General features: G+C 41.8%; 1 protein-coding gene across 2 annotated transcripts in view; it reads left to right on the top strand.

The window, feature by feature from the left end:
• Positions 1–12,279, top strand: part of LOC144608333 (multivesicular body subunit 12B-like) — a 221,417-nt gene that overhangs the window by 118,853 nt on the left and 90,285 nt on the right. For both annotated transcript variants that reach the window (XM_078425994.1, XM_078425993.1), the window contains exon 7: positions 9,350–9,447. In XM_078425994.1, the coding sequence (XP_078282120.1) occupies positions 9,350–9,447 (98 nt within the window). The remainder of the gene's footprint in view (positions 1–9,349; positions 9,448–12,279) is intronic.

Genomic DNA, 12,279 nt, shown 5'->3' with positions numbered 1-12,279 from the left:
GTCGATTCACAAAGCATTTCGTGTTTGCCAGGATCGTTGGTTTTTTACCAGCGATTGAGTCTGAATGACGCTTTTGGTTCCAGTTCACTTTAACACTGCATCACTGGACTTGTAGATCAAAGTGCAAAGCTGGGATTAATTTGAAATACTGAGCCTGCCATTAAAAGGGAATTATATATCAGTGTGTAAGTGTCATTACTTCATGTTGCAGTTTCTGGAATTGTTGCAAGACGTGGCTTGCTGGCTGCTGTCTTACTGGTAGAGCACAGGTACAGCGAGCTTGAAGATGCGGTTTACACTGAGATCAACACTCATCCAATCCTAATGTGAAGCAATTTTCACATCACCTTGCGTCCGGGTGGAGGCAGCTTGTCTTGAAACACGGACACCAGCATCTTTTTTGTTTCTGGGCGGTGGCATTTAAAGTATTGTGTACGATTTTAAATACCTTACAAAAAAAGTATGCCCAGGAAATGGAGGTTATAATTTCTTGACTTAGTGGGCTTTGAATTTATTATTACCTTGTGTGAAAATAAGGTGCAGTGTTCCTTCTAATTGGTTTCATATGCAGACAGTGTTCCACTGAGAAGCTGCGGTAATCAGGAATATCGTATTACTCCGTCCGCACATTGTTCGTAGTTAGAGAGCAAATCACTTTATTTTCCCTTCAGCCTATTATGTAATACGTTAATTAAGCCCTCACAGGAGTAGCGGTTGAGGGGTTAAAACCTATAATTATTCAAATCTTTCAGGCTTTTCTACCAGTTTGCGATAATTTGATGAGGAAGTTCACTGTAATTAAATATTCAAATTATGAATAAGTGTCAATATGGCTTCCTATAGCATGGGAATGATGATTAATTGTGTTCGAAACTCTAGTGACTACTCTAATATGGGGCAAACGTTTGCTGTTGATTATTTCTGTGCAATGCGTGCCATGTTTTTAGTTTTAGTATTCAGAGTGGTAATTGATTTGCCATATGTTGCAGAAGTGCAGGTATTTACAAGATGTGTATTTGCAGGACTCTGGGAATTTTTAATTATAATGTTCATTCTTCTTGTGACAGGCAAATTTTTAATTTTTTTTCCAACATTATGCTTTAAAATCCTCACTTGGCACATAAAGTCAGTCGTATTTGAATTACTGTTACATGCCTTTGCTACAGATTGCTTCATGTGTGCATTATGTATTAAATGTAACGCTGCAGTTATAATAGCATATTTGCATCTGGTTCTGGAGACCCATCTGTGCAAAGTAGCACTATAACTCAGGACTTCAGGTCCTGATGCTTTTTTGACTGCTTCAGTTAAAACCAGCTGTGCCAAAAGTGCCTCTCAGAGGCCATCATGCACCAGTTAGTCTTTATGCAAACTGAAGGATAACTGCAGTTTGGCTTGAAGCTGAGGTTTAAGTTCTTGCTTGGTCCTTTGGACATTTTTGATTTCAATGAAGTTAATTTTGAGGTTTCATTTATGATCAAGCAAATTTGGCTCAAGAGTTTCTTTAATACTGGAAAGTAGTCTTGTGAGAAGCCAGCGTACTCTATTTTCTACTGTACCGCCACCAGGCTGATAATGGGCCCAAGAATCGAGAAAAGTGACAGTGCTTGAATAACTCAGCGGGTCAGGCAGCATCTCTGGACAACATGGATAGGGACCATTTCAGGTTGAGACCCTTCTTCCTATTATCTGTGTCCTCCAGAGATGCTGCCTGACCTGCTGAGTTACTCCATTACCGTGTGTCTTTTCTTTGTAAGCTATTTCGGGTCGGGTCCCTTCTTCAGTGTATCGGGCAGCATCTCTGGAGAACATGGACAGACAAACGTTTCAGGTAGGGTCTCTTCTTCAGAATCTGAAGAAGGGCCCTGATCCGAAACGTCGTTTATTAATGTTCTCCATTGATGCTGCCTGACTCGCTGTGTTACTCCAGCACTTTGTGTTTTTTTTTGTTGTAAACTGACATCTACAGTTCCTTGTGTCTGAGGAATCTAGAATCTGATCTCAGGTTAGTGGTTTAAGACATGGATGGCACACGTCATTTCTCAGATGGCTCAGCCACTTATGAGTTCTGGTCATGAATTCTTCTTCTTTCGTATGTCAACTACAACAATCAAAAGTGGCAATTGGCGCTTCAGAGTACCGTAGTTGACGCTTTGCTGCAAATGTTGCCATTTCCGTAGAACTACCCAGGGTGGACGATGAGGACGTAAAGCAGCCTCCACCCCGGTCATGAATCAGGAGTTGTGGGCATCAGTGAGAAATTGAATAAGGTGCAGGGTTAGTTATATTGAACGTTGGAGCAATCTCAAGCAGCTGAAGTTCCTACCTTTGCTTTTTTCAATCATGATCATGACAGGAACCTGGTATACGTGCATATGAAGATGCACTTGGACCCACTTAGTGGTAATAACTCACGGTTAATCTTAGTTTAGTAAAGAGATACAGCGTGGAAACAGGCCCTTCGGCCCATCGAGTCCGCACCAACCAGCGATCCTCATGCACTAGCACTGTCCTGCACTCTAGGGACAAATTTCATTCTTACCGAAGCCAATTTAACCACCAAACCTGTATGTCTTTGGAATGTCATTCGATGTTTCTATGTTTCCATGTCAGAGGAAACCAGAACTTCTGGAGAAAACCCATGTGGTCACAGGGAGAACGTACAAACTCCGTACAGACAGCACAAGTAATCAGGATTGAACCTGGATCTCTGGTGCTGTAGGCAGCAACTCTACCGCTGTGCCACCGTGCCGCTGCAAGGGGGCCTGAAGGATGTGGATTCTTATTTAAGCTTTTCATCTGAGCAGGAGTTGAGGTTTTATTTTTTCCAAATGTGGAAATGCCTTTTATTATTTTACTAACCTGAATACTGGCAGACGAGAGGTCACCTAAACCGTTCAATGAAGGGATGGTCACAGGTGCTTGGCCTTCTCGCAGTAATGGAGAAGGAGGGTGAAACTTTGGCAGTCTGAAGTGAATGCAAAGGCTTGGTGGCATCAAAGGAAATGAGAGGGGTCAGTTAAAAGTTTTATGAAATAATTAACTGCAGAACTTGATTTTTCTGTCCAAACTTTTCTGTTGGATCTGTCGCGCTTCTTTGTAAATTCCAACCTCTGCCTTGTCAGTGATTGGTATGTACTGCAAATTATCGCAAGTTAATATTTTGAGGCAATATCATTTCCTGCAATAACTCAGTGGTGTTGATTTTGCAGACTTTTGGTTCCTGCTAGATTTAAATAACATTCTAGAGTCATAGAGTCTTACAGTGTGGAAACAGGCCCTTCGGCCCAACTTGCCCACACTGACCAACATGCCCCATCTACACTAGTCCCACCTGCCTGCATTTGGCCCATATCCCTCTAATCCTGTCCTATCCATGTACCTGTTTAAATGTTTCTTCAACGTCACGATAGTACCTGCCACAACTACCTCCTCCAGCAGCTCATTCCATACACCCACCACTCTTTGTGTGAAAACGTTACCCCCTCAGGTTCCTACTAAATCTTTTCCCCCTCACCTTAAACCTATGTCCTCTGGTTCTTCATTCCCCTGCAATCTCGGTGCATCTATCTGATCTATTCCACTCATGATTTTGTACACTTCTATAAGATCACCCCATGGAATAGAGTCCTTGACTGCTCAACCTATTATGTATTCTATTGAATACATAATTATGCAAAGTAGCTTGGTTTTTACTTGACTGTATATCAGTTTGTTGTGACTGTTATTAAGGCACCAGCAACGTCACATCAATGAAATCTTCGTGGCAAAACAAAAGGAAATGCTTTTTTCTGTGGAGAAACATTCACCGGAGGCCAGTATGCTATTAAATAGTACACATAAATAAAAAAGTAACCGGACAGGGATATCGTGATTACGGTAATGATTCATGTTATTTAAAACCACTATCTGGTAATATTATCAGGGAAAGTGAAACTAATCATAATTGCATCGCCAAGTTTATTATATTCTGCCAGAATTGATCACTGCAAAGCAATGGGCTTGTACTTTCTCCTGATCAACCCACAAAACAGTTTGTTTAGCACATTATTACTTTTGTCCAAGAAAAGGTTTTGGTTTTAAGTCCAGAAGCACTTGCTTGATTTTTATTGAGGAAGTGAAGCGCTGTTCTTTGGATGAAGCCGACCCTTTGAGTTCTTGTGGAACAGGTTGGATTGGATGTAGTGTTGCCCTCATCTCCAAATAAGGAGCATCCCCAGAGTAGATCGAGTGTTAGTCACCCATTGTCGTTTGCATCAAAAGGTGGTTAGAGTCATAGTCATACAGAGTGTAAACAGGCCCAGCGGCCCAACTTGCTCACACCGACCAACATGCCCCATCTACACTAGTCCCACCGGCCTGCGTTTGGCCTATACCCCTCTAACCCTATCCTGTCCATGTACCTGTCTAAATGTTTCTTAAACGTTGTGATAGTACCTGCCTCACCGAGCTGCTATGGCAGCTCGTTCCATATACCCACCACCCTTAGTGTAAAAAAGGTTACCCCTTAGGTTCATATTAAATCTTTCTTCCCTCACCTTAAACCTATGTTCTCTGGTTCTCGATTCCCCAACTCTGGGCAAGAGATTCGGTGCGTTTACCCGATCTATTCCTCTCACGATTTTGTACACTTTCATAAGTGTTCCCGATGTTGGGAGGGTCCAGAAATGTTCCCAATGTTGGGCGAGTCCAGAACCAGGGGCCACAGTCTTAGAATAAAAGGGAGGCCATTTAAAACTGAGGTGAGAAGGAACTTTTTCACCCAGAGAGTTGTGAATTTGTGGAATTCTCTGCCACAGAGGGCAGTGGAGGCCAAATCACTGGATGGATTTAAGAGAGAGTTAGATAGAGCTCTAGGGGCTAGTGGAATCAAGGGGTATGGGGAGAAGGCAGCCACGGGTTACTGATTGTGGACATTCAGCCATGATCACAATGAATGGCGGTGCTGGCTCGAAGGGCCGAATGGCCTCCTCCTGCACCTATTTTCTATGTTTCTATAAGATCACCCCTCATCCTCCTGCGCTTCAACCAATGGAGTGCCAGCCTGCTCATCCTCTCCCTATAGCACAGGCCCTTAAGTCCTGGCAACTTCCTCATAAATCTTCTCTGCACACTTTCCAGCTTACACCAGGTTGCATCAGGTTACTTTAGATTTGTTGTGGTTAAACTGCTGTAAGACCCAGATGGAAGGTAGGGGTGTTATGTGTTCATCATGTGAGGTAATGAAAAATATAGCCAAGTGTAATAGTTGCAGGCAAAATATAAAATATCAGAAGGCAGTGGAGGCCAGTTCGTTGGATGCTTTCAAGAGAGAGCTGGATAGAGCTCTTAAGGATAGCGGAGTGAGGGGGTATGGGTAGAAGGCAGGAACGGGGTACTGATTGAGAGTGATCAGCCATGATCGCATTGAATGGCGGTGCTGGCTCGAAGGGCTGAATGGCCTACTCCTGCACTTATTGTCTATTGTCATAAGGAACTGCTTTTTTCGGGTTGGAACTGACCTATCCTTGTTTTCCAGAGATTCTGCCTGACCCGCTGAGATACTCCAGAATCTTGTGTCCTTCTTTTGTATCAGATGCAGGGTTGTGTTGGGTAGGATAGTCCACGAGATGGTCTTGCCTATTCTTGTAGCTATATCATCAGTGTAAAAATGGGATCTAACCAATATTGTTGTGCAGAAATGTTCATTTCAAGGGACAGGATCGAATGATGTGTGAAATATTTCTGTTGTGTTTTGTTTGAAAAATTGAAAATACAGACGACAATAATCACAGAATTTGTTTCTTCAAATATGAATTTTGGGAGAACGTTTTAAGCCATTGTTAGTGGTCTGTGACTAGTTTGTGAGGTGAAGAATTATCTGACACATACTGTAGATATCATTTTTGTTCGTCAGTATCACACAAATACCAATTTTCCTGTAGTTTTGTATTTTTAGCCAGATTCTGAACCACTGAAATAGTTCCAATTCCATCTTGTGACACTTAGACAATAGACAATAGACAATAGGTGCAGGAGGAGGCCATTTGGCCCTTCGAGCCAGCACCACCATTCAATGTGATCATGGCTGATCATTCTCAATCAGTACCCCGTTCCTGCCTTCTCCCCATACCCCCTGACTCCGCTATCCTTAAGAGCTCTATCTATCATGTACTTCTACAATGTTTAGTTTAGTTTAGAGATACAGCACGGAAACAGGCCCTTCGGCCCACTGAGTCCGCGCTGACCTGCGATCCCCGCACATTAACACTACCACACACACACACTAGGGACAATTTACACTTTAACAAAGACACCTTTACGTTTTTACAGTGTGGAGGAACCTGAAGATCTTGGAGATAACTCACATGGTTAAGGGAAGACCATACAAACTCCATCCAGACAGCACCCGTAGTGGGGATTGAACCCGGGTCTCTGGCGCTGCAAGCGCTGTGAGGCAGAAACTCTACCGCAATGTTACCTCACAGTCGTTGGCTTGTACAAAGGATTCTCTCATAAACATGGAATAAGAAACTATTTACTTTTACGAAGTGTTCCTCTGAGCATCTGATGAGGTGCTAAATGTTTTCGAGTTATCCAAAATATTTTTTTTAAATGTGATTACTCTTCGGGATGTATGAAATGCAGCATCCAATTTGCACACCCAAGATCCAGTAAAAACCGTAATGAGGGAGATGACAAGATAATCCTCCATGAACAACCATAAATCAGATTAAGTATTGCCTAGCACATCACTAACACCCCTCTGTACTTTGATTAGTGCCAGGGCCTCTTATACATCACTCTGATTCAAGCAATCAGGACTTTGGTTTAATGTCTTATTCGAAGAACACTACCTCCAGCAGTGAGGCCATCCCTCAAGCTCGTACTGAAGTGACAGCTGGGATTAGGTACTGTATGTTAGTTTCTGGACTTGGCCATGAACCCACCATCTTTTGACTCAGCGCAATGGACAACCTAAAAGATAGTAAATCAGAACTTTTAATTTTGTGCGTTTTTAAAAATAATTTTACAATTGAGAAAGTTTTCCTGTCAGAAACCTTGGGTGCACGGTGTCGTATGTTCATAGTCCCCAAGAAATGGACATGCTTAAAGTTATTGCATTTGTCAACCCGTGCCAAAGATGACTTTTGGTTTCAAAGCAATTTACTATTTAAAAAGTGGAGCAAGCCTTTCACAAAGATATTAATGGATAGGGAATGTTCATTAAAGCTAGCAAATCCTCTTGTGAGATTGATGGCCAGCTGTTTAAAATTCACAGCCAACCTGTGCTCGGTCTTAGACTATGTAAGTTTAAATTAATGGGATAAGAGGAAACTATGACATATATGAGGAAATATAATAAGATGCACATCATTGGGGAGTGCAAAAGGAATTTTTCACAAGAAATAGCTGCTGATTTGCAAAATCTTTCTGGATTTTTTTTTGTCAGATACTTAAAAAAAAAAAATTATACTTTGAGAAAAATGGAGATTTCCTGCAAAGTAGGCCTGGGCCTTGTATAATTCTTACAGAATTCAGGTTGAAAGTTAGAACTATCGGTGAAAACAAAATCACTTTTGGGTAATTTTAGCAAATTATGAACACCCTGCTGTATGTATGTTCATTGATCATCAATCTCAATTTTTGGAGTTCGGAGATGTGAGTTTTATGGAACTTCGGTGGTTGTTTGTTAAAGGTTGGAAAATAAATTCTGCTTTTTTAAGTTACTTTACAGGCTGTAAATTTAGCTATGATTGTAGCTTTAAATTTGACTGTGATCAAATAAAAACTCAAAATATTCCTTTACCTGTGTTGTCAAGTTGGAAAGGATACAGAGAAGATTTACAAAGATGTTGCCAGAACTCTAGGGTCTCAGCTATCGGGAGAGGTTGAGCAGGCCAGGGCTCTATTCATTAAAGTGTAGGAGGATTAGGGGTGATCTTATAGAGGTGTATAAAGTCATGAGAGGAATAGATTGGGTAAACATACAGAAACTCTTGCCTAGAGTAGGGGAATCGAGAACCAGAGGACATAGGTTTAAGGTGAGGGGGAAAAGATTTAATTGGAATCTGAGGGGTATCTTTTTTACACAAATGGTGGTGGGTGTATGGAACGAACTGCCAGAGGAGGTGGTTGAGGCAGGGACTATTACAACGTTTAAGAAACAATTAGACAGGTACATGAATAGGACAGGTTTAGAGGGCCAAACACAGGCAGGTGGGACTAGTGTAGATGGGACATGTTGGGCGGTGTGGGCAAGTTGGGCCGAAAGGCTGTTTCCAGGCTCTATGACTCTGACTCAACCTGGCAAATGTCTTTAACATAGACATGCCTTGAGGAGATTTTGCAGTGGAGCAGACGAAAACTCCTGGATATAACTTAATTCAGCAAAATGTTTTTCTTTTGGCAGAGTGTGGAACTGGATCTAAAATTGACTGTAAGGAACTCTTTATTATCCTGTGACTGGAACAATTTTAATTTCCTGGGTATTATTTGATGTTTTGATAGGTGAATGCAGTATTACTTCATTTAGTAGCCTGATGTTGACTTGCATTCAAAAACACTAAAAGGTGTTTGCATTTGAAATCTGGATCGTAATTGTCAATTTAAAATGGCATTGTCTGCTTGCCTCTTGCACCCCATCGCTTGCTTGGATAGAAAAAGATGAACAAGCTTGCATTCAAATCGTGTTTCTCACATCCTCGGCGAAACACTGGTCTTTCACAGTCAATCCAGAACTATAGAAATCAAGCCATTGTTTTAAGAATGGGGATGGTAATAATCTTACTGATCAGTGCGCAAACAAGAATTTCACTGTTCCTTGGAGTACGTGATAATAAAGAACCGTCGAACCATTGACAGGTTGCACATGCAAACTTCTGGCCGAGAAAGCAAAAATAACGCAAAGGCAATTTATTTGCCTTTTCTTAACAGTTTTCTGTCACATTATTTTTGTCAATAACTATTTTCATGTAAAATGTGTACTTCTTATATTAAGTGATGTGTAGGAAAATAACTGCAGATGCTGGTACAAATCGAAGGTATCACAAAAAGCTGGAGTAACTCAGCGGGTCAGGCAGCATCTCAGGAGAGGGGGAATGGGTGATGTTTCGGGTCGAGATCCTTCTTCTGAAGAAGGGCCTCGACCCGAAACGTCACCTATTCCTTCTCTCCTGAGATGCTGCCTCACCCGCTGAGTTACTCCAGCTTTTTGTGATATTAAGTGATGCATTGCGTTGCCTCTGCTTATTTGAGCTCTGTGCGGGTGTTAAGAAATCTATCTTTTATTCATTAAACAGAAACTAAATAAATGTTTGAAATATGCTCCTATTTTGATGGGTGGGATCTTTTTTTGTTTCTGATGCAGGCATGTATCATTGACACTTCCTGCTAGTTTCCGAAATAAGACGCTGGGCACCAGACCAGACTTTGAACACCAGACCTCCAGCCTGTATGCCATATCAGGTGAGTCTTAAAGAACTTCGGTTATCCAGCATCACCACGCATAATTTCACGTTGAAAACTATATGCCACATTAGCATATGCTATTTATGGAAGTAGAGTTCGTAATGATGCCTTTTGATCAAATTCCACCGAACGAGAAATAATCTTATAATTAGGGAACTAAAGTTGTTGGGTACTATAAGGTCAGATGAAAACATTACTGTAATGCAAATGACACCGAGCTGCTTTTTTCTTTCCAACAGCTCGCCCTTTTGACCTATACAAAGGTGCTTCTGTATTTTCTGAATTTTCTGCTTGCATTTCCAGGAAATATTTGTGTGCAATACATTAAGATGCTTCTTGGTAACAAGTTCTTTTATCATGCGCAGTAGCTCAGACCTGCATTCAAATATTTCTTATTGATAAACCGTTGCGTGAAGTATGGTTAATTTGAAAAGCCCAGCTATAAAAGATTTTTATACATTCATTATTCTGCAATAAAAAGCTGGCTTTTCATGGCATTTTTGTGGAACAATTAATGCAGCTAAGGAATTGCTTCAGTTATTTTTTCCGCGCGGCAAAGCAAACGAACCGGAAGATCTGTGAATTACAAGCATCTCCTTATGCAGCTTACAGCTAGTTTAATTTAGTTGGAGATACAGAGGAGAAACGGGCCCTTCGGCCCACCGAGTCCACACCGACCAGCGTTCCCCGCACACTAACACTACCATACACTAGGGGCAATTTACATTTATACCAAGCCAATTAACCTGCAAACCTGGAGTGTGGGAGGAAACTGAAGATCTCGGAGAAAACGCACGCAGTCACAGGGAGAACGTACAAACGCTTTACGGACAGCACCCGTAGTCAGGATCGAACCCGGGTCTCCGGCGCTGTAAGGTAGCAACTCTACCTCTGCACCACCCGGTGCTGATTTAAGGATAAACTGCACATGGTTAAACTTGTATGTGCTAAAAAGATCTCTTGACCTGATTTTTTTGGTTAATTGGTGCAGAAGATTAAGTCTCCGCTCAATAATGATTTATCACTAAGCTTCATTCTAGCTTCTAGTATAAATGTAGGAATGTGATCTAAAATATTATTTTTGCAATCTTAAAAATGTCTGTTTTTATTTTAATTAAAAGGTTAGCCCAACAAAAAGAATTATGTTTTTAAATCCATTAAATGTTAGTTTTTTTTCTTCTATCTAATGGGGATTGGGGTGGGGTGGGAGGTGGTTTAGAAGGAGGGGGTATTGTTAATAGCGAAACTCTTAAATTAACACATTTACTATTAATCATATGTTTCATGTTTGTTGCCAGGGTGGTGTTGACAGGTGGGCAGGTTTACTCTTGGAAAAAACATGTGGGTGCTGTCAGGCATCAGGAAACTGGGTTGTTGGGATTGATGAATTGCCTGCTCTCTTGATTAAACCTTCAGTCACTCGCAACAGCTAAACCAGAAACAGGATTTTGAATAGAATATGTCAAATTCCTTTTGGTTCTGGATAGTTGCAGGTGTCTTGGCTCGTATCGTGTATTATCAGGCGACGTGGATTTTGACACCCCTGTTGTTTGTGAATTATTTACCTATTGGCAGCCACAGAGGAGAATATTGAAACCTTGTATGTATGTCATATGTCGATTCAGATTGTGCTTAGGATTCTGGAAGGCAGGGGTTATGTCACGAAGGGAAAGGCCAATATGCCGTCAAAATCCAGTGGACTTTATTCATTCTGATTAGTTTAGTTTAGAGATACAGCGCGAAAACGGGCCCCTTCGGCCCACCAAGTCTGCACCGATCAGCGATCCACACACATTAGCACTACCCTACACGTACTAGGGCCAATTTTACATCTACACATTTATACCAAGCCAATTAACCTACAAACCTGTATGTCTTTAGACTGCGGGAGGAAACCGAAGATCTCGGAGAGAACATACGCAAGTCATGGGGGGAACGTACAAACTGTACAGACAGCACCCATAGTCAGGATCGAACATCTGGCGGTGTAAGGCAGTAGCTCTACCGCTGCGCCACCGCGCTAACTGTTAGAATTATCTTTTGCCACTGCACTGCGCTTCTAAACTGAACACACTGGACTGGAACCTGTTAGCAGCCTGAGCTTGGAGTAGACGGAGGGACGAGCTTTGAGTTGTCCTTTGCAGAACTTCCCCACTGACCTGCCGAGAGCTAACCTCTGGGTCCTAATAAATGTGCAGTAAGAGTTTTCAAAAGGTGCACAGAATGAAAAATTAAACAAATCATTAATTAAATTAAGGCAGCAACTGATAAGGTTGTAGAAACAAGGCACTGCAAATGCCAGTTTACACAAAAGGACACAAGGCAGAAGTAACACAGCGGGTCTGGCAGCATCTCTGGAGAACATGGACAAGTCACGTTTTGGGTCGGGACCCACTGATAAGGTTATGGTTTCAGCAATATGAGTTGCACTTGTGTTCTTTATAGCTATAACTTCTTTATCACTGAGTATTCATGGATAAAGTGAGAGAGAACATGATCCATTTCACAAGAGACCCACTGACAGCACTGCCATTCGCCACAAGGATGGTCGCGTTTTATGTGCACCCCATAGGCAATGAGAGATGGGCAATCAATGTTGGCCCTCCGAGCAGCCCCTGCTTATTCTGCATAAATGAAGAGGTTATAAAGGATATACGTGCACCACATACTGCTCAAGCATCAGCCTGGTCAGTTGCAGCCTTAATTTAAGGAATGATTTCTTAACTTGGTCGATGGACACTGATTACACATTTATTCCCATTACCATTTTTCCTGCACCCCATCCAATCTTTACCAGCTCGCTGAACAATTCCATGACCCCTCTAGTTT

The sequence above is a fragment of the Rhinoraja longicauda genome, chromosome 31, assembly GCF_053455715.1.
Source record: "Rhinoraja longicauda isolate Sanriku21f chromosome 31, sRhiLon1.1, whole genome shotgun sequence".
Lineage (NCBI taxonomy): Eukaryota > Metazoa > Chordata > Chondrichthyes > Rajiformes > Arhynchobatidae > Rhinoraja > Rhinoraja longicauda.
Note: the sequence above shows the minus strand (reverse complement) of the source record. Positions and strands in the feature narration are given on the sequence as shown.